This window comes from Pungitius pungitius, chromosome 2 (assembly GCF_949316345.1).
Source record: "Pungitius pungitius chromosome 2, fPunPun2.1, whole genome shotgun sequence".
Classification (NCBI taxonomy): Eukaryota; Metazoa; Chordata; class Actinopteri; order Perciformes; family Gasterosteidae; genus Pungitius; species Pungitius pungitius.
The window spans coordinates 6,723,298-6,748,364 of record NC_084901.1 but is presented as its reverse complement, the minus strand read 5'-3'; the positions used below and the strand labels follow the sequence as shown (position 1 = coordinate 6,748,364).

The 25,067-nt window shown below is 45.6% G+C and overlaps 1 protein-coding gene across 2 annotated transcripts; it reads right to left on the bottom strand.

Annotated features, from left to right (window-relative positions):
- Window positions 1-25,067, bottom strand: prickle1b (prickle homolog 1b). 2 transcript variants are annotated; one of them, XM_037462178.2, is made up of 8 exons: window positions 24,456-25,067; window positions 7,136-7,335; window positions 6,877-6,990; window positions 5,027-5,164; window positions 2,884-3,087; window positions 2,606-2,792; window positions 1,478-2,488; window positions 1-1,378 (listed from the first exon to the last, which is right to left on the bottom strand). In XM_037462178.2, exons 2-8 carry the CDS (start codon window positions 7,319-7,321, stop codon window positions 411-413), a joined length of 2,808 nt encoding a protein of 935 aa, XP_037318075.2. In that variant the 5' UTR covers window positions 7,322-7,335; window positions 24,456-25,067; the 3' UTR covers window positions 1-410. The 2 variants fall into 2 exon arrangements, with proteins under 2 accessions (XP_037318075.2, XP_037318076.2); XM_037462179.2 differs by lacking the exon at window positions 24,456-25,067 and adding an exon at window positions 10,771-10,905.

The window sequence follows — 25,067 nt, the reverse complement described above, 5'->3', positions numbered from 1 at the left end:
ATATGTATCCACAATAATGCACAAAGATAATGCTGCGAAACATTTTACTGAACAATAAACGTAAAAAAAAACTCGCAAATTCAGCCGCTCTGCATCATTCTGGTCTTAAGAAAGGCTTCCAAATATACTAGTACATACATCCTGTTAGTGCTTCATTAAGACCCAGTATATGGGGTAAATCTGCACAAACAAGCACAAAAAACTATTATACAGATCTGTTTAACCTTCCAAAAGAAGAAACCAATGCCTTAAATAGGATATGCATCTTGACCTTCAGTTAGGGCATAATACACAGTCTTTGCACATGGTTTGCGTCTCCAAACCCAGATTTGATCTGTCGTATCGTCAGAAAATCAGACCACTGTTGCTGCTTCGTGTACCGCAGGTTCCAATGTAAGTGCACTCAGCTGTTAGGAGATGATGCAGTTTTTGGAGCGGTGGCCTTTTCTGCGACCAGTCTGTGAGCCGTGGCTCTGGGATGAGAGGGCCGTGACCCTCGTAGGGTAGTCCTCGGCGTAGTAGCGTCCCACCGCTCGAGGCTGAGGGATTGGCTGGCCCAGGAAATAACCTTCCTCCTCCGAGTCCGATGACGAGGAGGAGCAAGTGGAACAACAGTCTTCCTCGTCTCCGTAGAGACCCATGAAACTTTCTACTCGCGGGTCTCCTTGAGCCGAGCCCTGCAGCAGAAAGTCAGAACGGGTTTGGGAGTAGGCCACGGGCAGCCTGCTCGCGGGGTGCTGTAGGAGCATGGCGCCGCATGGAGAGTTTGCCACACCTTGCATCTGCTGGTGCTGGTGCTGGTGCTGGTACGGCCTCTGCGCTTTCTCCAAAGGCATCGCGTGAAGGTTGTTGTCCGAGCGAGTTTTGCGGCTCCTGTGGTGCCGGCCTTGCCGGTGGTTGTGCTGCCTGCTGCGCCCGTGCTGGCTCGTTGGACGGCTTCTCTCTCTGGCCATCTCTTCGGGGCAGTACGTCCTCCGCTGTGGCCTCTCGCTCATGGGATGCTTTCTAATGCTGACGTCAAATCCATCGTTATATCCATTGTCCACGGTGTCCTCGGAGAACTTGACCATCTGGGGAGGCCTGGTCTGGGATTTGCTTCTCCTCAGAGCCGGAGCATGGACAAATGACTGAGGGAGGCCTTCCAAATTTGGGGACAATGCGTGGTGTCCTCCTGGAGGGCCTCCCCTCTTGGACAACGCTACCTCCTCGTCTCCCTTTTCCATGTTTAGGTTGAGAGAGTTGTCACTGTGGTGAAGATGAGATGAATTAAAGGTTCCCATGTTGCTCATCTTCTCGCAGTCATCTGCGACTGAGGGATCCTGTAGGGCAAGTGAGTAGACCATAGGTCTATCCCTGCCATCTCCATCCACCGAAGCGCCTAAAAAAGAGCAAGCAGGAGGGACAAGTTTTTGAACAACTGTTTGAAATACAAAGAAAGCACATTTTCCTCCTGAACACAACACAACAGCCTCCTTACCGGTGATGTTTGACAGCGCAAGGGAGTCCATGGAGTCACCTGCACACTGCTCGGCTTTCCTCAGCTCATCAGCGATGCACTCAAGGGAATCTTCGTACCACTGTCTGTTGTCTGGCCAGAAGGCCCGTCTCCCAGACCCAGATTGGTCCTGATCCTGGTCCAACTCCAGCTCTTGAATCTTTCTGGCACTGGCAGGACCTGGATGACTCCCATAGGCTGAGTCCCCCAACCCGTCCTGGGACTGTGCCCAGTACATTTCAGGCAGGTGCTTCTTGCTCATCAATCCAGGGCTGTGACTATTGGCTCGGGATTGATTGGAAGTCTGGCTCTGGGTGGGACTGGTAGGAGTGGGAGAGGAGGGGCTAACCCCCATAGATGTGGAATCCGGCTTGAGCCAGGGGTCAGAGAGAGTCATTGGCCTGTTTCTGTCACCACAAGGGCTGGGGGATTTCAGCGGTGGCTGCTGAAGTTGGTTTAACATCCCGCGGTCACCAAACTTGAGAAGGAGCTGAGTCATGTAGTCCTCGTGCTGGGCCCACTCCTCGGGATCCTCCTCTCCACCAGCATCCTGCTCCTCCCGCTCCCTCCAGAACCTCTCCTCCTCCAGGCCCAGGCGGGCCATTTTGCGCCCTACGATACCAATGTCGCAATCACCCTCTCCATTTCTATTGCCATTACCCTCTCCATTCCCAAACTTATAATCGAACGAAGGTGCGGCAGCAGGGGGGTTAAACAGCTGTGACTGTCTCCACTGTTCGGCAGGCCGGCTGCTCTTCCCCATGCGCACGCTGCGCCGTGATTCACGTGACCGGGCGGACTGGAAGGCAGAATCGGACGAGTCGGAAGCGTGAATATCTTCCCCCTGGCTGCAGGATTTTGAGCAATAGATGCGACCCTGCTTCGGCAGGAAGGGACAGCCCAGTAAGGACGTCTTGCACTGGGCACAACAGAAGCACTGGTCCGCAGCATGCCAGTGTACACCTTCATAGGTCATCTGGGCATGGTCAACGCCTGCAGGATTGTAGGATGCAGGGAAAAGTGGCTGTTGTTACTAGGTTATTGTACTCATACACGAGTAGTCAAAGAAACACATCAGCGGGATGTCTAGACAAACGAGCCGGCACTCACCAATGTTTTCGCCACAAGCCTCACAGTACTCTGCGTACAGTGACTCAAAGCAGCCGGTACAGTAGGGACAGCCATCTTTCATGATGTAGCGCTGCCCTCCTAGCATTGTCTCGCACTCCAAACAGGCAAAGTGCTTCATGTGCCAGTGACGGCCCTCTGCTTCCGTGCACTCGTCCGCAAAGATGATCTAAAGGGGAACGCGGGTAGCGCGGTCAATTCATGTCTGGTGTAGGCGCGGTTCATTGGGGAAACACGGTTCTAATGATAGCGAGCCATACCTCGTCACAAGAAGAGCATCGTGGTTTGAGAAGCTCGGCATGGTGTCGTCCGCAGAGGATTTTGCCATCTTGGTAGAAATATATCAGATCCACCAGCAGCTCTTGACACGTGGTGCACACAAAGCACGCTGGGTGCCAGCAGGGGCCCAGCCCAGCTCTGGAGGCAAAAATCGCCATCTCCCCTCCATTGATGCCTCCACCACACTGACAATCAGACAAAAACAACAGCTGATCTATTAGATTTATATTTTAGGCATAGTTTTTTTTTTAAGGAGGAGAATTACTAGTCACTATTAGTCTCTGATGGTACTTAATAGGAATGCATATGTTTTCTACTTTAACAGTGGATGTAGATATATACAGAGGTAATCGCATACAGGAAAGACATTTTAAAATAGAAGTGATGTACAGTTGACACATTTGGAATGCAAAATAAACAATAAAAGATTATGGTGGATAACTATTCAAAATATATCACGTATTGGCATATGTTTCTATTACAGTGATGCTGAAACACAGAAGGCCAAACAACAGGTGATCGCACTGCAAGAGCCGAGGGATTATGATCCATTCAAAACACATCGACGAATGCTACCGCAGCAGTTGCTAACAGGGAAACTGTAATTAAATCTTAACTTATGATGGATGGAAACTGCTTTTCTCTCTGCGATGAAGTAATATAATATTCATGGGGTGTTGCTGAGTAATTAGACCATATTTCTGTCCCATAAGCTTGGACAGAATACACTGGCCTTGGCCCTTAGTCAGATCGTATGACTCAGATCATGAGGCCGCATGTCTGAACGTGCAATTGCAAGTCTTTATATAACCCAGCGGAGCTATGAGACACCCATAGGCAGCTATGGGATAGCATGCACAGCTGTTAACCATTATTACCAGGGTGGACGCACAGGGGCCTTGGATTTGGCGGTGTTGTGTGTCCAAGCCAGTAAACCTGAGCTTGACAAAGCGTGATGTACAAGTCCTTGTGATATATCCCTCTGAATGCACCAGCATGTGGAGTCCATGCAGAGATTATATGGAATACACATGCATGTTCAGGGTGTTAGGGAATGCGTTTGTCCCTAGGGGTTCCTATGTATGTGTCATGAGAGTGTGTGTGACCTTGCATCACTGTGGTGGAATCTGTGTTTGAGTGATGACAGACTTCACCTGGCTTTGCAGGAGGATTTAACATGGCTGGCCTGCTCTTGCCGGATGGCTGGCAGAGGATGTGGTTTACTCACTGGTCAGGGCTCAGTTTTACGTAAGCCACATAACCCTAATATTTATGTTTGTTGCATCCAAAGGAGGTTTTTACAGAGTAAGATTAAGGGCAGCTTGAATCACAAAAGCATTCAAAGCAAAAGTGGGAAACAGAGGTCCATTTATAGGGTTTTTTTGTTTGTTCATTGCTTGCAAAGATGAGCAAGATGTTCCTCTCTGAAGGAATCTAAACTACTTTTTAGTCAAGCGTCGGCACTTCCGCACAAAGGACAAACAGGAGACTTTTACAGTAAATGCGTATCCGATACTGTTATGAACGTATTTAAAAGAATAAGCCATTTGTTTGTTTTTACCAGTAAATAATACTACTTTGACTCAATCTCATTTCTCCTTTCTCTTTTCCAGAAAAGGTTTAGAAAAACCCAGCTGCGTGTCATCTTACCAGTAGATGTGGAATAATGTGCTACATACGGTGACTTGTTTGGGAAAAATAGTCGAATTTATAAGACTATGCAAGAATTACTTGTTAACCTTTAAATTCTCCTCGCAGTCTGTCACGCTGGGATACAGACGGGCGGCAGGAAATTTGTCAAATTCCTCACGAGGAACTGGCTTCTCCGCTCGGCTTGAGCGTGAGCCTCTCAATTTCCCCGCTTCCCCTCTCGCCCTAATGAGGAGGTTTACGCCGTTGATTAAAACCATCGCATTGGCCAATCAGGACGGCGCCTCGGGGCTGCTACGCGTTGGTTGGGAGGGTGGGTGTTAGCGTCTCCTGATATAAATAGCCCAAGACCCACAAGTCGGTTTCCTCCTGGCTTAACTGGTGGCCACACGAGGACTTAATGACGCAAGTCCACGTGTGTGTGTGCACGTGTGCATGTGTGCATTCTCAGGGGAATCCACTTGCGGCGCCTACATTTTCACAGCGGGTGTGGTGCAGAGCTCGGGGCAGGATCTTGGGTGTTCCTCTCCCAAGTGCCTCCCTCTTCCTCTGGGCACTGAACATGTGGATCTCCCGCTTTTCCTCCTCCGTCAGAGAGTGGCAGTAACGCACCTGCAAGAAAGTAAGACAGAGGGAGATGAGCGGAGTTGGCGCAGAGAGGCCTATTGAGCTTTTACCACCATTTGCGGATGATGGTGCGAGCCTTCAAATTTAACACCGACTCTGGGGAGGTATATGACGTGCTGAAAAAAAAAAAAAAAAGGGGGTTTAATCAAAGCTAATTCCCCTGAAGGCTGTGTTGAAAAGGAGGCCGTGAGCAATGCTCAGACCTTTCCCCTGTGTTTAGAGACGGTGATGGCGTCCCGGGTAAATGGCCTGAGACTACCCTAACAACTGGCTTGGTTGTTCTCTAAACAACAGTAAACGATACCGGTGTGTGAGCTCCGCACACTTAGTGTCTCTCTCGCTATTGCGCGCACACACACACACACACACACACACACACACACACACACTGACTGCTTATCCCTTTCAACCACAGTCATGCCAGGAATCCTTTGGCAGTCTTCTCCTCCAACCACCAGGTCTGCCGACAAACATCATAAAAACCACACACTGTGCGTGTGTGTATTGTGTACCGCCCATGTGTGTGTTCAGAGATCGGCTCTGTCAGACAGTAGCCCCCCCCGCGCCTAACCTCTGGTGATAACCCCTCCACCATATCTCCTAATGTAAACTCTATTAACGCAGATGTGAAAGGAGGGCTGGTTTACACAGCGTAAAGCTATTAAACGGAAGAGGCTGGCATGTGCTTTGCTGTCAAAAGAGAGGGGGGGGGGGGGCAGAGGGGCATTCAAACTGCTGAGGGAGTGCGGCCATTGTTTCAGTTTTACGAGAAAAGACTGGCAGGATTGTGGAAACTCGACTTGTTTTATGGTTTAGTTAGGGCATGGTTTGGTTTGGCGTTTTCTCATTTCTCAAGTTCTTTAAGTTTATCTTGAGGTCGTGTTTTTCATTTGACAAAAAACGCCGAACCGCTTGAATGTTTCAATACAAGCGCTAAGAAATGACTCCAGAAAAGCTTAATGTCATCATAAGAAATTAGAAATAGACAAAAAATGTGCTTGACTGAAAGAAACTGTACACAAATTAAAACCTTGTAGAATGTAAAATATATTTGAGATGTTTTATGGGAGTTGCAGTTGAAGTTGAAAAAGAATTTAACATTTTAGTTCACTCCAACTGCTTTCAGCTGCTTTCAAACATTAGCTGACACAATCTGTATGTGAATACATTTTTAATTCTTCCACTTCAACTGCAACCTCCAGATTTACCAATTTGACGTCAACTTGCATTATAACTCCTTTCCGCACCATTTCTTGTGTAATTTCATCATAAATTCCAGATTCAGCATGATCTTCAGAAAGTGTTCCCTCTTGTAGAGGCACATTTAAGCTTTGTAAGCAGTTGAATAACCCATTTATATGGTCGCCCCGAAAGTAGTCATAGAGTAACCTGAAGAATAAGGAGTGAAAACGTAATTCAAATGTAAAGGAGACGGAGATCTATGTAAAATATTAGCTGACATTTCAGCTTCAATTACCGTGCCAGGACCCTTTTTTTAGCCTACTTATGTTCAAAAAAATTCACTGACCACTTACTCTCAACCATACATCCCTCTGCTGCCACATCTCCCTGCATCAATCAGATTTGGACAAAACGCACACAGAAGAAGACTAGAAGCTTCTATGAATCCCAACGAGGAGGCCCCACGTGTTTGGATGAGAAAAACCCCGTCCCTGCTTCCCGCTCACTGTCTCTACCTCGTTGTCAGCGGGCGGCAGCTGGTAGAGGAGCTGTCTGATCCGGTGCTTTTCTCCGGGGCTGTTGACGTACGGCACCTTTTCCTCCGGCAGGCAGGAGAAATACAGCTGGACCTGCGGGGGGGGGGGGGGGGTGACGACAAATGGAAGACGTCGTGTCAGTCGATGGGTCTTTGGGTGAATGAGAGCTAACCGTCGGGAGCAGGGGGGGGGATGCAGTGGTATCTTTGTTATCTGTGAGGTCATTTTTGGACCGTACCTGCTCGGGCCTGAGCCCCGGTGGCACCCACGCGTATTCCTCCAACGCGCATCCGCTGTCGTCATCTGAGGTGGAGCTCCTCTGGAAGACCGCGGATGCTTTCCCCGTCTTTCCCCCGCTGCGAGGCTCCATGTCGGGGCCGCGGGGGGACGGGCGCTCCCCTCTTTCGCTGCGCTCCAGGTTCATCACACACGGGGGGGCTGTGGATAAAAAGGGCGGATTTAAGAACCACATTTATAAAACTTTTAGTTTTTCATTTTCATTCTTTTTTCATTCAGTTTATACCTCCTTTGTTTCATTATACCCAAAGCTGGGTTTTACTTCGCCTCTTCTTGACATTGGGATACTGCTGATTTAGGACTTATTGTAAATTCCTCTGGATTTTGTTTGTCTGCATTATTGTTTTTTTTCCTCCAAAAAATTGTAAGGGTTGAAAAAGGACAAAGTTTCTCAGTAACACGTCAGGCTTTTCTTTTTAAAATTCACACTCAAGAATATTTAGTCTGTTATTTTTCATCCTATTAGTGTAGTCCGTCATACTTTCTTTGTTTATCCATTACAGAAGCATGCTTGATAAGATACCCCTCAAACTATTTGTCCACTTTCAAAGGGAACGAGTTTAGGATGATATATTACAGAATATCATTGGAAGCTTTATCCAGTGCAGTTCACTTATTCAACTACCAAACCATGCAGCCTTCAAGCACTTAAAAGCGTACGTAGGTACATTCGTTTTCAACAACAATTATAAAGCTTTCCAGTCAAATAAATTCCAGCTGTTATCCACCAAACATCTGGTGTTCCGATCCACTGTGAGTCAACGTACTGACGGTCGCAAAGAACGTGCAAAGCTGCGCAGTCATTTAAACTCACTATTGCTTGAATGGACATCTGGGATCAGAAAAAATGAAGAAAAAAGGCAATGCGGCAACAATTTCTCTCCACGAGCTAGTACCAGTTGGACTAATACATGAATAGGGATTCACCCGTCTCGTCAGCAGAGGCCCACTTATCTCAGCAGCCATGTTCTTCAGAGCCCCCCCCCCACTCGGTTGATAACAGCACTTTGGTCTCCAGGTGTTGAAAAGGCCACTCTGCCTCATTCTCATGCAAAAATGTACCAGAATAGAACTTGTTTGGGTGAAAACGGTCACACAGGCCCTCAAAACTTCAGGTAGGTTTGATCTTTTACCACAGCACACTATGAGGGACATTAGGACCTCGATGGCCTCTATTGACAAAACAGTAGCCCTGGCAACCATGACTGCCATTGAAATCTATTTGGAATAACGAAATGATGGGGGTAGGGAGGGGGCTTAACTTTGCTTTGCTTTTTTTTAAAGCAAGACAGTGTTATAAATAATTGCTTTTCAATTCAACCTCAACTTCAAGTTAATGTTAATCTAGCAATAACGTTAACATCGCAAATTCCAAGTGGCATTATTTTTAATGTACAGCTTTATTTTACAGTAAATATTGCAAGAAAAATGAAATTAAATAAAAAATGGGGTGACACCCCTTTACATTGTAAATAGGTAGATAGGTATATGTCACCTGCTTTGCTGTCTTTTCTGTATGTTAATGTATTCACACACTAAATAATCTCTCTCACTCACACGCCAGCTGCAACTAAACTTACAAGCTAAACGCTGTTGTTACAGCCCTATCATCACAGAAATGTCACTGCTGTCCTCTCAGGTCACCGTCGAGATGTAAAGTCAAAATATTGTTATTAAATATTAGCCATGCCAAATTAGCATACAGTTGACTGAAGCCCAGGGTCTCCAAACACTGAATTTACAGATTAGAAATGCTGTTAAAAGTCTAAACAAAGCTCTTATCTCAGAACAAAAGGGTATGTGACTGTTGCTTTGTTCTTCAGTGACTAATCTATCAGGTTTTATGGTAGGAGAGATAGTGTTATCACCCAGAAGCTTTTCTTGACCCATTCTGCTTTATCTCAACTAACTTAGTTCAGGCCACAAAGTTCTGCAATTAGATGGAGTACATGTTTCAGCCACTATCTTAGTGGAACAATGGTAGTTTGTGAAAGAATAGGAGGCCGTTAACGCTTCTGTTTCTTTCTCTTTCTTCGGTGACAAAATGGTTGCAGGTTAAATTTACAGCAAAAATGTAAACATGACATTTGTCAATTGCAACACGTGGTTTGCGCCAACATGTGACTCACAAAGCCACATGGCTACCGAAGATCAGCACACACTTAAACAACACGATAGCAGTCCTATTTCATGAACCGGCTTGGTCCAGAGTATTTGTATTGTGCTCACATTAGCATGATACTGCTGATCCCAATATACATGTTTGAAAGGAGCATCAAAACATCTCCCTATGCACAAAGAAAAAAGTGAATTCTACCATCACATATGATCAAATAAACCCACAAATCCTCCCTTTTGTGAAGCTAAAACCAAAGAATCCCATCTTTTCCTGCCTTAGTTTATTCCGCTGCCCTCTCATCCCACATCGCGGCTCACATTACACCATGTCGCCCGTTTGCCAATGTCACAATGGCCGTCTTTGTCGAAAAACAAAATGTCCAAAAATCCTTTCTCCAACCACGGGCCACGGAGGAGACGTGACAGGAGACGGTTGAAGGGGTGAAAAAGGGAAAGTCTTTGAAAAAGGCATTTAAAGAGTCACAACATTGGGCCTGTGTAAACATTGGCCAGATGTAGCCGCCTAACGGTTAATGGTGTGCGCCTCCCCCGCTTAACTGACACTTTTAAAAGGGGCCCTCTTTGGCCCGAGGAATTGGTTAGTCAAACACGTGCAATTTCCAAATGAACACAACCCCGGGCAAAACTATAGGAATACATACATACATACATTTACTGACTTTCACAGATGTGTATCAAATTCTCTCAGTGAGGAGATATTTCTTTTAATACCAAATTGATGGAGCGGCTTTAGCTATCTGCAGTTAATTCAAATGACAGACATGAAGATGTTAAGGCACTTGCCCGGGACCAAAACAGCGGAGACAAATTGAAAGTCTATTTTTCTAAACGTCATAGGATTTACTTTAGGAAAACCATTAAATTGTGGAGTTCAAAGGCCGAGGTCATCGCTCTTCCACGGGCAAAGAGTGTTGTTTTAAGCACAAATGGGTGTCAGGGGATACCCATGGAGACTTAACACAGCTTGAGTGAGACCACCTGCACAGACACGTAATGAGTGTGTATATGTGTATATATATTGATACGTGCATACGTACACACACTGTATCAAAGGCATCACACACATACACGATCGCCTCTTTCTGCACAGACCACAAGTCCTTTTCCACAGCAGAGCTGTAAAAGTGCTCTTCATTCAAAAAAAAAACCTTCTCAGCTCCTCTATTTTCCTCTCACCTCCAGGAAAAAGCTCTTTCTCTTTCCACCTTTGCATAAAGCCCTCATTCACTTACACAATCCCCCCCCCAGGTCACACAGTTGCTCCAACTCTGGCTACATGTCTGCAGCATCAAGCTCAACGGATCCGAGGTCTAATCAGATCCAGATCCCACTCAGCCAGGGAACATCCCCCCCCCCTCCAACGGCTCGGCCTTTTTGAAAAGTCAACGTCAGCTGCGAGGGGGGGGAAAGGTTGAAAAAGACGCAACTTTCACTCACCCTGCAGATGGGGAGCGGCTCTTTTAGCGATCCAAAGTGACGAGGTCCCAGGAGCAAAAGGAGGAAGGCAGAGAGGTGACGTTGCAATCGGGAGTGTCTCTGAGCCATGTGAGTGTGCTGGAGTGAGTGGATGTGTGTGTGTTTGTGTGTTTGTGCTCTTGGGGCAGCCGAGCCTGGTCGGCCCCTCCCTTAGACCCCCCCCTCCCCACCAGAGCAAATCGGCTGCCACTGCACTTCAATCACACACACACACACTTCACAGTCAACACCCCACCTATCTCTACACCCCCTTCCTCCAGTGACATGAAGCCCTCCACCCAGCCCCCCCCCCCCCTCCCCCTCCCGCTCAACTCGGCTGCAGGATTCCTGAGAGCCAGGTGACATGTCCACTCTACCCTCAACGCTGTGTCTTTGACTTTCTGTCCCGAGCTTTCTAAAAACATTTGTGTGAGAGTACTCGGGGGCCTACATGCCACATTAATATTACTCCATTTCACACTCATCTTTTCACTTCACAAAGAATGGAAAGGGTGTTCCTTCCCCTACCGAGGAACGCATACACGTGTAAAACAGCCTGAATCGGCTTCTCTTTTTCTTTCTTTTTTTCCACGTTTGTGGTTATTTGCATCACAATCACCCGTCTTACTGGTTGTAACTTCCCGTCAGACAAATGAATCCGAGGGACTGAACTCTGACTGTCATTAAATATTTTCAAGGGTCATCAAGTTTCAAGCATCTCACGTCATTTGCTCCAATAATGTCACATTCATTTTCACTCTCCTGCTAATTACGTCATTTGGCAATTTAGGGCCCAGCTGCCCTTTTATCTCGTGAATATTTTTGAAAATAAACTACTAAATGGGTTGTACTTTCACAAAATGGCTAGCAGCATAAAGCTGTGGCACATTTGACTTTATTTCACTTAAACTGACATTAGTTAGCTCAAACTTAGGATAATTGTTGTTGTGAGCTGTTAACTTTAAACACTTAAACATCTAAATTTGTGTATCTGCTGGACTAGTAGAATACACATTTTGGGTATGTTTTAGAGAGATGTTTTAAGAGCATGACAAACAGCCCGACCTGATGTAGAAGCACTGAATTATTTAAAAGCAGCTGATCGCTTTTCTTTCCAAAATTAAACTCCTTGAGTATTCTTGAGGTTTTCCTAGTTAAATATTGACTGTGCTTCCTCCGAAGTCAGCCTCATCCATCTCAGGAAATTCTCACGCTGGGGATCCGTCGCTTGTATCACCGCCCCTTTCCTATTTCGGAGATCTGGATGAATGGGACGAAGGGGCGTCCCCTGTCCTCGTCTCTCACTTCAGCCAATCGCGATGACGTTATTGTCGTGGAGCGCTTCTCGCGAGGGAAACTCCCGAAAATGACCCCACAGGACTAGAAGTGAAGACTTTTTGTTCTGAAATGAAATTTTCAGCGCGTGAAAAATGGCACACGGGCCAAAATGTTGCTCACAACCAGCAAAAAATGACAAACAACTGACTCGATCTGCCCTTGTTGTCATTTATTTGGAACGAGCTCTGCGACCATCCGTCATTCGACGAGGCTGAAAAGAGGCAACGGCTTCACTTAAGGAGCCTAAGATGACAAATGGGTTTCCTCAATTGTCGAGCGGACAAAGGCGCCCTGTGCCTTGACAACCCCACCGAGTGGCCTGCGTAGAGGGCAACAGAGCTGCTCGTCACAGGGCCCAAAATACCTGCGCCACATGGCAAAGCTTGGCAGAGTGGCTCTCTGTGTGCACAGAGAGAGAGAGATCAGGTCGTCACCGACGTATTGGACGTTTTGTGAGAGGACAGAGAGAGGCTTGGCAGTCAACAGGGTCGCGGGCGTGAAAACCTTTCAGGACAGCTTTCAAGAAAAGCTCTCGTGTTTTCCAGGGCTCTTGGCGAAAAGGCCTCTTCTTCGTTTAAACTCTCTGAGATGATGTGCATTTAGTCTCCTCTAATATTTAACAGGAGAAGAGTTGAGAAAGCTCTTTAAGTCATATTTCAGTTGGACGGGGAGAGAGATGGGAAAACAAAGCACTTCGTTTGAGAAAAAACAGACAGATGTGTGGGCGAGGAATTCTGCGGCATGAATAGCAGAGCGGTCAGAGGATGAGAGGCTTCATCCCACACAATAGACAGATATCGGCCCCTTCAGACTGGGCCTGGGTTTTGTGGCCAAAGGCCCGGGGTCCTTTTAAAAAAAACTAGAGGACAGTTGACCATACCGTCTCCTCTACTTCCTCTCTGAAGACCAGGCTTGCAGAAAACACCTGAAGTTCAAGGAACATGAAGGAAAAGGGGACTTTGGGTTGGGTTGTTTTTTTACGATAATTTGCAGGATTGCAATTCAGCTTAAAAGAAGACGTCTCGTCTTCTGTCCCTCCCTTTACAAAACAAACTGGGGCGTCTTAGTCATTATGAAAGGCAAAGGCGTCATGTATCAGCGCTCTGCAAAGCCAGTAGTCATGCGCTGAATGGATGACACTCTGGGCTCATTCACATGCCCGAGGCCGAGGAGCAGGAACTAACAAATGGAGGGTTTATGCGGTGACCTTTGACCAGAGCTTGCAAACACAAACGTACGATGCCGATGTAGTAAATGAGCCCAAATGCATTGTTTTGCCATAGCTACAATTGCTTAGATTTTTAGGTTTTTCATCTTGAATGATTTGAGAAACACTGACATCGATTAAAAATGTGATTTGATTTGGTCTAGGATCCGTCGGCTGATATCCAGTATTATTCGATCTAACATCGAGCCAGGTAAAGTGAGAAAGGGTTTTCAATCAAGTCTCTCAAGGGGCTTTCTAAGAAGTATCTTCTTTCTTTGGCAAAAAAAAAAAACGTTGGATTGTTGCGCAGACAAGCTCTAGTGGCTTTCACTCTAAATGAAATCCAAGACCGAGTCTAGAATATACGTACCCGGCACGCTTACTCGCTCCTTCTGGCAATCTATTGGAACAGAACTCAACTGGTCATTTGGCCCTTCCCTAACCCCTATTGTGCTCCGCAGACGCGCTTTCTTCTGCATTTTCATTTATAGCGGCCATTCACACCTGGACTCTACTGCTACCACCACCCTGTTTCACCGCCAGAAGGCGAAGAGGGGGGGGGGTTGAACTGATGCCTTAGAATGCAAATATCCGTGGTGATGTCCCCCCCTCCCAGCCCGCTGGAAACAGAAATCAGCGAGGACAGTGACGTGTCTCAGCCTGTTCGAACGACAGAGGTTGTCATGATACGTCCTCTCCTTCCGTTAAAAGTACCGCAAAGTGCAAATACCGGGTGAAAAATAAGAGTACAAATAACTCTCTTATACATTATTAAAACCAACCCTAGGTTTTAACATTTTGCAACATTTTTGCATTATTACTTTTAGTGGTAATTTTCATGGCTAACACCATGTTCATATCATTTCTGTTAAATAGGGGTGTTTGTGTTTAAAAAAAAAAAAAAGGGTGTGGAGGTTATGGTGCAGTTATAAATTATCAGCCATTAAATATAATTTGTAGGAAACAACGTTCGTGTTCCCCTTCCCACACCAGCTTCAAACGGCTAGTGCATGCTTGAAATGAACCCGTTTGTAGGGAACAGTTGTCCCGGCACGTCTGAAGGCACACATGTTCGCAGCCCTCCTCAGCGTTCAGCCCTGGGAGAGGGAGGCAAGAGAGCTGCACAAACGGCGTGCGCTTTCATCGCCTCATTCTCACTCATTGCGTCCGCTGCAAGGAAAATCTTGCCTTAAACGCAAAAACAAACGAAAGCGTTTCAAACGTTGAAAGCGAAACTTAATGTAAACAAAGCCTGTGTGTGTGTGTGTGTGTGTGACTGCCTTTTTTTGTCATGACTATCCATTTCCCATTTGAATCCGCACCGTCCCGCTTACAAGAGGTAGTTGACGCAAGCGCCGACAAAGCGGCTCACACACACACACACACACACACACACAAGTCTGCTTCACAAAAAGACCCTCCGATCCACGTCTCAATTCACATCCATTATTCGGCCTCATTCAGCCCCATTGACGCCCGACAGACGCCTCTCAGCAGCCTTTCACACCAGGAAATGGATCTCCGGGCCTCGCCAACAAGGACCGCCGGCTTAACTCGCTGCTGCATATCAGGTCCGTCGCCGTGCTGCTAAGTGGTCTCGCCGGTTCGGTGTCAATATTCCCCTGACAATCCCCCCCCCCCCCCCCACCCCGAACGTGATTTAAGTTTCTGTCATAAAACCCTTTGCTGAGATTTGTTAACTACTCCTAGGTGTTACCTGCACACCTTTGGCACAATAGGAGCAGCAGTAAAAAGACCAGTAAAATGCAGGAAATTGGCAATGATATCGGAAGCTTGGGTCGATTCTTCTTGTTCGGGGCTAGACTCGAAACCATTGATGACGACAATGCAACGTCCATGTTCATCCACCTTTGTGGGGGGCAGTGTTTGTTGGTCCTACACTATAAAACATTTAAAACAACTATTGAATGGAACCCCAGACCAGGAATCGTAACGACTGTGGTGATCCCTGACTCTTAATTAAATGCCACCATGAGATGTATGTATAAATCAGGTCTAAAATCCAAAATTAGACCAAATAACTGCAAAACTAATGACACTCCCGTGAGACTTAGCTGGTTTTTGTGTTAATTCCCACTAATAAGCTAATGACAGCGTGGCACGTTGTCATCGTGCACACGTTGGCATGTTGGCGTTGGCTTTACATGTGAACTCCTTGACTGCACATGGACCAGTGCTTGTGATCCCTCGCAAGATCATTAAATCTATCTGCTTTGGGGCGTCTGAAACCAGAGCTGACTTCAATCAGCAGCATGCATGCAACAGATGCTGTTAAATGTTCCATTCATTCGCTGGCAAAATAGACGGCATGACAATTTAAATAATTAGTTGCAAAGGGAAAATAATCACTGCTTCTGTTCAGCCTTACATGTGTCTCTATCAGTCTTTATTGTGCTGTTTGTTCTGCTTATATTTATGCATATGCAGCCCATTAGTCTGGACTTAGAGGGGATTTTCTATAGATCCCTTGGCTACTCACAGGCCGATTAGAATAAGTAAAATAAGGAAGATAGCTATTGCAGTGCTATAAAGGGTTGTCGAAAAACAGTAGAGAGGCTTCTCCCGTCCATGTCTAGAGGTAAGTCATTCATCGTTATCATTTGTTTCCATGATTTGTCAGGGTCGACCACACTTGAAGGACTTCATACGAGTCAGTATCTGAATCTGACGCCGTGCAAGTACTCGATGGTCCCTGTAGGCTAAAACTATCTTGCCAAGTCAAAGTATCCTCTGGGATACAAAGTGTTTAATCAGGCAACAACCAGGTTATACAATAAATAACTGTGGAAAAACAATTGAGAATAGAAGATTTTCCCCGCTGCAGGACTAATAGAGGATTATCTTATCTTACGCTATTTATTTATCTGCATTTCAAAATAATGGAAACTACGGTCTTAGAGTAGCTAGTCACGTTTTTCAAAGTTATGCACAAATCCAATCTACTGGATTAGAGACATTTATATTTATTTAACCTGTGAATCTTGCAAGAAACTTCTTTAACTCCTGTATATTGCGGTCAACAAGGAATAGAGATAAAAATAGGCAGCAATTTTAAAGAGCATCACTCTCAACAATCCTTTAAAATACCAATTTATTTGCACGACATAAGATAGGGACGTCTATACAATCTCAGCACCTTCACAGAGGTTATATTAGATGAGTGTGAAACGCCATCACACAAATGTATTATCAATTAGGGGACAAAAATATCCTCATGTCATTATGCTAGTGTGTGTGTGTGTGGGGGGGGGGGAGAGACTTACATTATGTCTTGTGCATTCCGGCCAACACTAATTTGATTTTGGTAGGCCATGCTTTTGTTACCAAAAGCCAGATGTTACTTTAACTAACAACTTGAAAGGAGAGAGAAAGAGAGTGTGTGTGTGTGTGTGTGTGTGTGTGTGTGTGTGCGTGTGCGTGTCTGTTCAACGCATCTTAACAAAATTCCAGGCTGTTGCAATCACATTGCCTCACATAGAGAGAACAGAAGAGAAAGAACAGGCAAATATTTATAACGGGAACAGCAGTGAGCCATCGACCGCTGCGGAATGTCAAGAACCGGATTGTCTTGTTTTTGTTGACAGAAAATATATGCGTATCCACGCAGCTTTGCTTTACTTCATTGGCAACAAAAAACAAATAAAAGATGGAATGGAAAATATTCCAGTTGCTCTTTAAAGAAAAGGTCACAAACCTTTTCATACTACGGATGTAACAGACCTTGATTGTTATCAACAGGCTACAAACAAAGATAAGAAACCAGTTTCTCCTTTTCTTTTTAACAGCAAAATAAAAGTAACAGTCCAGATGAACAAAAAAAAAACTTTTTATTTCGATTTTTACTGGTCTCAACAATCCTTTAAACAAGGAATGATGCAGCGTGGTGATTACCGTTACATGTACTCCTTCTATTAATCCACGTGTCTTACAACTACAATGTGTCACATGACATTTTAAACCGAAACAAGCAGATGAATCAGGGCATGTGATGACCTGTGTCATTCAAACTAGATGGAACCCATTTCTTTTAAAAATTTAAATCCATGAAAAAAGGGAGAAAAAAAAAAACTAGAGAGCGAAGCAAACCTAAAAATAGTGACGTGTGATGACATATCATGCAAGACGAGCAGCAGCATGGCATCGCATTGGGAACGGGAAAGCTGTTTGTATTTCTGCGTGTGTGTGTGAGAGAATCCCACATGGGTTCTGCATAAGAGATAGATGTAGGCCAGGGATTGGGGTTGTGTACACAAAGGCTTAATGACAGAACCCTGAAGGGATGGCGCATCCTTCAAGCGGAACAGATAAACACACATTCACACACACACCCACACACACACACACACACGAACCGGCCGTGCATTACACAACCAATGTCACTTTCCCATAATTGAACATTAGAAACACAACAAGAGCTGGGAACAGGTTTGACCCGCCTCCTGGTACTTTCTCACACTGGGGTTGCGCTTGGAGTGGTTGGCACCGTTCTCAAGGCAGCACAGTGTCAGAGAAGAGTGTGTGGGGGGGGGGGGGGGACCGTATAGCCTTCAGTGCCAATAAAGGAGATTTCTCAAGGCATGTATACGGGTTACCGAGCCAGCGATAGAAATGCGATGAACAACAAAACAGTGGCATCGGCATGGTAACATTTTGGTGGCGGGTTTGGGACGCAGATACCACGGTTACGTGTCCTAATAAAGGCTCCTTTGAGGTCTGTGCTCAGACCAACTCGCTAACACTGGGAAAGCGGCTGTCCTGGTGAGCTGTTTGTGCCGCCCCCCCCCACACCATCTCCCAGGGACCGTGGGTTGAATTTGGACTGTTGGCGTCGCACACTGGACCTGGAGAAGCGGGCAGCCTGAGGTTCAGGGGTAAACAGACACGCTGTTTGGGGGGGGGGGGGGCTCTCTGTGGGATTCCGGAGCCCGTCTTACCCTCTGTGCTGCCTGTCTCCCTCCTTCCGACCTCCCCCGCTGGTTTTTCCTCTCAGCCAGCTATCCTCTATCCTCAGTCGGCCTCTCTGTTAATTCGGACCTACCTGACAGTTCTGACCAAAACCTTCTGGGTTTACTATCTGTCCCGCTCGGCGACGGGCGCAGCTCTCTCTAAACACTCTCTGGAGACTAATCTGCAACAGATGGCAGATGGACCGCAGGAAGTACTATAAAAGGATATACAGCATATTTGTACCCCTCTAAACCAAACGATAGAGTTTCAGCAAAGTTCCAAGCAAAGCCGGAGGAGGGCTGTGATGATGTGCACAGAGGCAGCTCCCAGGGGCTTAACTGGACACATTACTTGGAGATATAAGCTGTCCGAACCGCCACCAGATGTCTGAAAGGCCTTGAGGGGGATTCGGGTGTGAGCTTTTTCCCCGACGGGAACATGCAGACACACTCATTCACACACTAACAGATATGTGTGAAGTACGGAATGAATGAATGAAAAAAAAATGTATTGAAAACAGCAAATGATGAAAAAAGAGCCACACATGTGGGATTTCACGGCTGGCTGTTTATAGAGATGATAAAATTTGAAGTCTCTATTTTACAGTCTGGTTTTTGAGGTCATTAGTGTAAAAACTAAAGACATTATTTACTACATCATCAGGCAGAAAAAAAAGAGAAAAGAAACGGATGCATCTCACGGCGCTGAAATCTAGACAGCTGTCAAATCACTGTTTGTATTGGTTTTGCTGCAAACACTTGGAAATCCCCAATCTTTCATCAGCTAACCGCCACTGACGACTATCTGTTACATTTCTCCCTTTCTTGGAGATGATTTTTTTTGTCCCACATGAAGGATACAAGGCTTTTTGATTACTTAATGGGAGCAGAGGCTGACAGTGATCCACTTTAAAGGAAGTGCAGGCTTTCCCTTTGAGTAAAGCCTCTAGAAATGCCTCACATGGTACCAAATGCAATTCAAACTTAAAATCACTTGATCATTTTGCCACGCGAGTGTGGCTGGAAGAAGCTGTGGACATTAAGATGTCTACTTGCAGTTGTGTTTGAAGCCACAGTTTGCCCTCGAACAAATGCAAGTGCGATATTCACACTTTTTTAAGCTCTGTTTTTGGTCTCCACCATCTCCTGCGGAGATTGTTATATGCTAAACTATGACCTCCAGTTTGGTGCTAAATAAATTGGTACACTAAATAAAAAACATTGTCTATCGGTTTCTCACTTAAATCCGTTGCTATTAGATTTTGTGTTATTAGAAATAATACCATTCACAGCAGCTTTAATGGTTATTTCATTCGGAAAGCAGGAATAGAGTGAGTGCTGAAGAAAATGTGCAGCTTCTTAGCAAATTCGGTGGGAATCCTGTAATTTTCCCTGCCCTCATTTACACTTTATTTATCACAAAACGCCCATTTCCTGACTCTTAGTGGCATCCGATTGGACGAAGCCATTTCCCCTTCGGGAGAATAAACTGGCTTGCTTTCCTTTGGGTTGGTGCGAGGCAAGATGGAGATAAAATGACAGATAGGACATGTCCTCAGAGACTTCTGCTGAGACAGGCGACCACCCAAAAGCAGACAGTTTACATCAACGCGGACGTCTTCTTGAAATTGTCCAACTTCACATTTGTCGCAAAACTTCAAATTAATCCACCTCTTCTGTTTATTGAAGCAGACTGACAATGATCAGTTAGTGGGGAAAAAACAGAGTTAGTTCATGCAAACATCCTGTGCAATCCGAGACTTGCACATGCATATTGGAGGAGAGAGGTGAAGAGGTAAGAGGAAGAGAAGAGCAGGCTGTCCCTGATTAGACCAGAGTTGAGACACTGTGCTCAGGAGCTCGTCTTAGCCTCAGGAACGATCTTACACAAACCAGAGACAAATGTGAGGAGCCACGGTTGGACGGTGGCCATGTTTTCCTGAAGAAAAGATCCCAGAATCACATATAATGAATGTCCCTTATGTAGCATTTAGGAACGATTACCTTGTTTTTGACCTACTGTCCTTTCAGTATAGCTATTTTTAGCCAAGGATTGCGCACTAATGTCTTTCTGCATTCGTTATTTTACAATACAATTCTAATTTAGGACATCTTACCTAAATGTATGATGGGAACAGTTATACCTGATGGAACAACCCAACATTATTCCTAAATGTAAAACATTTATCTTAATAATGCTTTTTACTAACAACACTGGGGATGGTTTTGGTTGATCCATGTTTAACATGATCCCATGGGTTTAGAAAGACGGGTCCTTCATCGGAGCTGAAGACGTGGAAAAAAAACACACCAAACATCCGACTGTGAAGAATCATCATCAAAAAGTGGAATTAGGTTTTTAACAGCACAACAGCAATATTGTGCAAGTGATGTATCACCCAAACAAACCAGAATCTGTTATGGAGACTGTTAATGTCTTTTTTCCCTAATCAAAAACAAAACTGGAAGCTATCATTTGTGTTCTGCCTCAGGGTGGTCATTTCAGGGGGAGTAATTACGTGGTTGTTTTGCGTGACAATCTTGTCTTTCTCTACGAGACAGCGCTTCCATCTATAAGGTTTTCCTTTAGTTGGGCTTTAAAGCCTTTTAATTATTATCATCTAATAATCATCACCGTTTAATGTCTCCCGAAACCACTGGGACTGGCGACTGGTGAGGTGTGTCTGGGCAGGTGCGCGTACCTGTGTGCGCTAGTGGCTTTAATCGTCATCAAATAGAGCTGTGTGTACAGGTAATTAGGCTGGTGCCAAATCGACTCTCACTCGCAGGCACGAGTCGCGAACTCTCGACAACACCTCGGTTTTGAACCGCTGAAGCAAGTGCTGCGGGCGACTTCATTTCCTGCGAGTTTTAACACACATATTCTTCTAAACCCTGGGTTTACTTTTCCTCCCCACAAGCTGACCATAATACCAGGTCTGTGGAGCCAACGCGGCCTACGGGGTTCGGTCTGTAACCACTCAGCGAGCCGAGGGATCACAATCGGTGTTCGCACATAACCGACTGCCTGCCTAGCCCCCTCACACACACACACACACGCACACACACGTTCACACACCGCACCCTTCACATCTCTCGGCATATGGTTTATGGCTACTGTCGGCCAAAATACTTACACAGTGTAAGCCTGTATTTCAAAATGTATAGTGCTTCCTTCCTTTAACAGGAACAACCTGACAGACACTGAAGTTGAACAAATATTTCTATCATGTGAAAATGCATGTGAAGGCCTGCAACTAATTTATTGTATTTTTGTATGCATATCTTGATCAATTGTTTAGGCTATAAAAAAAAAAAAAGTGAAATAAAAACCCAGCTGTGACCAGGGAATGTTTTGCTCAAGTCAAGGTTGGTTTAAGAACTGTCTGCAGTCTCCCATCACGCCGGTGATAATGCTGCTGATAGCTGGTGCAGCTGCGTGGCTCCCGTGTCACATTCACAATATCGCTCTGAGAATTGTTTAATCTCTGTTCTTCCAGGAGAGTTGTTTGTCTGTCTTCCATTGTTCAGTGTTCTGCTTCTCGTGTTCAAGGATTGGTCCCTCACTCTTTGGCCCTTCACACACACGTCTAGAGGGGATAGCTGCTTGGCAGGCAGGCAGGCAGGCATGCGTGAGTGTGTGTGTGTGTGTGTGTGTGTGTGCGCCCGTGTTTGAGTGAGCGTGTGTTTTCTGAGGTTTAGAATGATTTACACAACCCCACACTCGATTAATTCCAGTATGACAGGACAAACTTGCCTGTGTGTACACACGCCGGTCTGAGGTATTAGGCGGACAGAGACAGCATAGACAGAGGACTGTTGACTTATACTCATAGATGAAGATCTTGATTTTTTTTTTTAACCCACACACTCGTACTTTACATACATGTCTGTTTCTTATTGCTTGATGCAAATCTCTGCTGAAAACACTGGGACAGGAAGAATAGTGAAAGATGTATGACTCCCTCCGGTATGTGCTGTTCGTGCATGTTCATATTTTTATGCACTGCAAATGTGAAAAACTGTTTTTTTAAACACCACATTCATCATTGTCAGGGCGAAAGTAATTATATGGTGACCAGGGATTTACGTTCCCTGCTATCGGTATAAAGATCTCCATTAATCTGTGTTCAAATGGTTAAAAACACTTCACATCTCGAGCTCTTCAAACTGCTTCAGTGCTGGATTCAGACGAGGTGTTTCAGCCCGAGGAGCCAATCAGGCTCCAAATGAGGACGCCTTTGGTCACTGAGCAAAGAGGTTTTCCAGGAGAGTGTCCAACAATATCAAAACAATGTCCAGGCTGGATTTCCTCTCTGGCACTCAAACCCCGGCTGGAGAATGACAATTTGGGTTGCGTGTGAGAAAATGAAGAACTGTAGGATGAAGACTCATCGCGAGACACTGCTTTGGAAAATGAGTCAGTCAATTTAGAAAATGCTCCATAAACAAAAAGTCAGCATGGACCTTTTAAATAAAAGACCTTTGCGGCCAAAACAAGTCGCGGATGTATTCGTGATCTGCCCACCTGGGCTTATTATTGTATGGCGGTGATGTCCAGTCTTTATGCTAAGTGAGCTTAAAGCTCACTTCCTTATAACTTATATTTTCTTTGTTTTGTTCTACAGCCAAAGTATAAAAATGGTAAGTTGTGTTTTCCGGCGGTGCAGTGAGCTCCTAAGCATTCAAATCATCACAGCTACTGCCGGACTTGACTCTCCAATGTGCCCCAAATGGCTGACCAATTAACAGCTTAACTCCTTGGTCCAAACACCCATCTCTTCTATGTCTCTCTCTCTCTCTCTCTCTCTCTGTCTCTGTGTCATGGATGCATATGAGTACGGACGTGCAGGACACACCGGAAAACACACATGTATGCGTGCATGCAAAGTAATAAAGTAGATGTGCACCCAGTAGGCGTACCACACACAGACAAGGACACACAGGCACAGATACATACTCATTAACAAAGGCTTAGTATTGGTGTGTGTGTGTGTGTGTGTGGACCCCCAGCAACGTGCGGCATAGTCTGGCTGACTGGCCTCCCACAGAGGGGGAATACACCTCAGTCACCTGATCCGCGGCTGCTCTCTCATCCTGGATCAGCTAAACACACAGCAGCTTGTCATTCAATTACAGGACCAAGACTTGCACGGCATGAAACCCCGACAGGACTGAGAGGACTGAGAGCATGGACTACTTCAAAATATAAATATCTTAAATGAGCTCCTTCAAGTTATGAACTCTGGAGATCACCAAAGCATCTTTACAAATCTTTCCCACCACTAGGTGCCACCACTGGCTTCAATACAGATCAAACAGCACTGGCCAGAAATTACATTTCAGTTCTCAACCCCCCCCCCATTTAAACAATTCTCTTTGGGGTCTTTCAATACATCTCGATGAATTCTGAGACAAAAGGTCGCACGTCAGAACAAGGAAGATAACAGGAAGAGAATTACACTCTTGAGAAGTTGATAACATAAACTCAAAACCTGCTCTAAAAGTAGATTCATTTCTCTGACATACATTTTTTTTTTTTTTTAAAAGGCCATAATTAGACAAATGTTCTGATTGGCTGAAATGATGCGGCCACAGTTTGTAATGATTGTGAGGATTTGGGTATGGTTCTTTCACAATGATGTTGATCCGAAAGAGCTGCACCAAAAGCTTGACGTGAGTGCGTGAGGACGGGAAAACGAATCAACAGGCCAAACGAGAGATCACCTGAGTGACAAGCAACTGCTGAGTCCACACATCTGGAAACAAAAATGCAGCCCTCCATTAAGTGCGTCTTTACGCCCCCCCCCCCCCACCCCCCTCACCAGAGTCAGTGACAGTTTCACTTTTTTCTCTCCCCCTTCAGGGAAAATATGTGACAGAGCCTCAATTAAGTATACTCTTTAGTTTGTTTGCTTTGTTTGTTTAATGGAGGTACAAATCGAGTCATCCCTCAAATGCCGTTGCATTTCCAAGTTTCACTTTTTATGACCACAAATCTATTGGAAAACCAAGACATCCCGAGACGACAACAACGTAAACTAAAGCATCAAAGTTTACAACACGTAGAACATCACACACTATTGTTAAAATAGTTAGAAGCGCCCCCCCCCCCCTCCCTCCCTCCCTCCAAAAATACCCCACTTCGCACTCACCTCAGAAGCAAACAACGTGGTCGTGGATCGGCTTGGAAATACTCCGTTTATCGGAATAGAATCACGACTCTGGAGGCATCCGGGCTGACTGCAAGCGGCAAACGCGACTCGGTGCCGTTCTCGGGACGTGAAACAGCTCGATGGATGCAGTCTTTCAGCGCATAGTCTGCGGGGGGGAGGAGAAGGAGAAGGAGAAGGAGGAGAAGGAGGAGAAGGAAGGACGCTCACCGGGGCTTTGAGCGCTGCGCAGCTCGGGAAACCAAGTTTAAGCGTCGAAAGAAATGACACCAGCGCTGCTCTGCGCCTATTGGCTCAAAACCACGGAGCCCCCCTCCGATCTCCTCCTCTGCGCCTCTCCTCAACACTCACACACACACACACACACACACACTTCTCACCCTCACTTACAGGCACACAACATACTTTGTGCATCCACGCCACGACGACGTGGATATGTTTTGGAAACTCCGCGTCACTGTTTTTTTTTTTTTTAGAAAGATATCAAGTTCTCGTTTGAATGTGGGTATCTAAAGATAACATTAAAAGCATGATAAGGTCAGTTTCAACTCATTAGTTGCTACCAAAGTGAAGGCAAGATTTTCTTAATTTCCC

Excerpts from the sequence above, each read along its gene's own strand:
- prickle1b (XM_037462178.2), bottom strand. The coding sequence starts at position 7,321 with ATGAACCTGGAGCGCAGCGAAAGAGGGGAGCGCCCGTCCCCCCGCGGC. Across the intron at positions 2,793-2,883 it reads GATGCTCTTCTTGTGACGAG|ATCATCTTTGCGGACGAGTG; the intron begins GTATGGCTCGCT and ends GTTCCCCTTTAG. Across the intron at positions 1,379-1,477 it reads TGCGCTGTCAAACATCACCG|GCGCTTCGGTGGATGGAGAT; the intron begins GTAAGGAGGCTG and ends GCTCTTTTTTAG.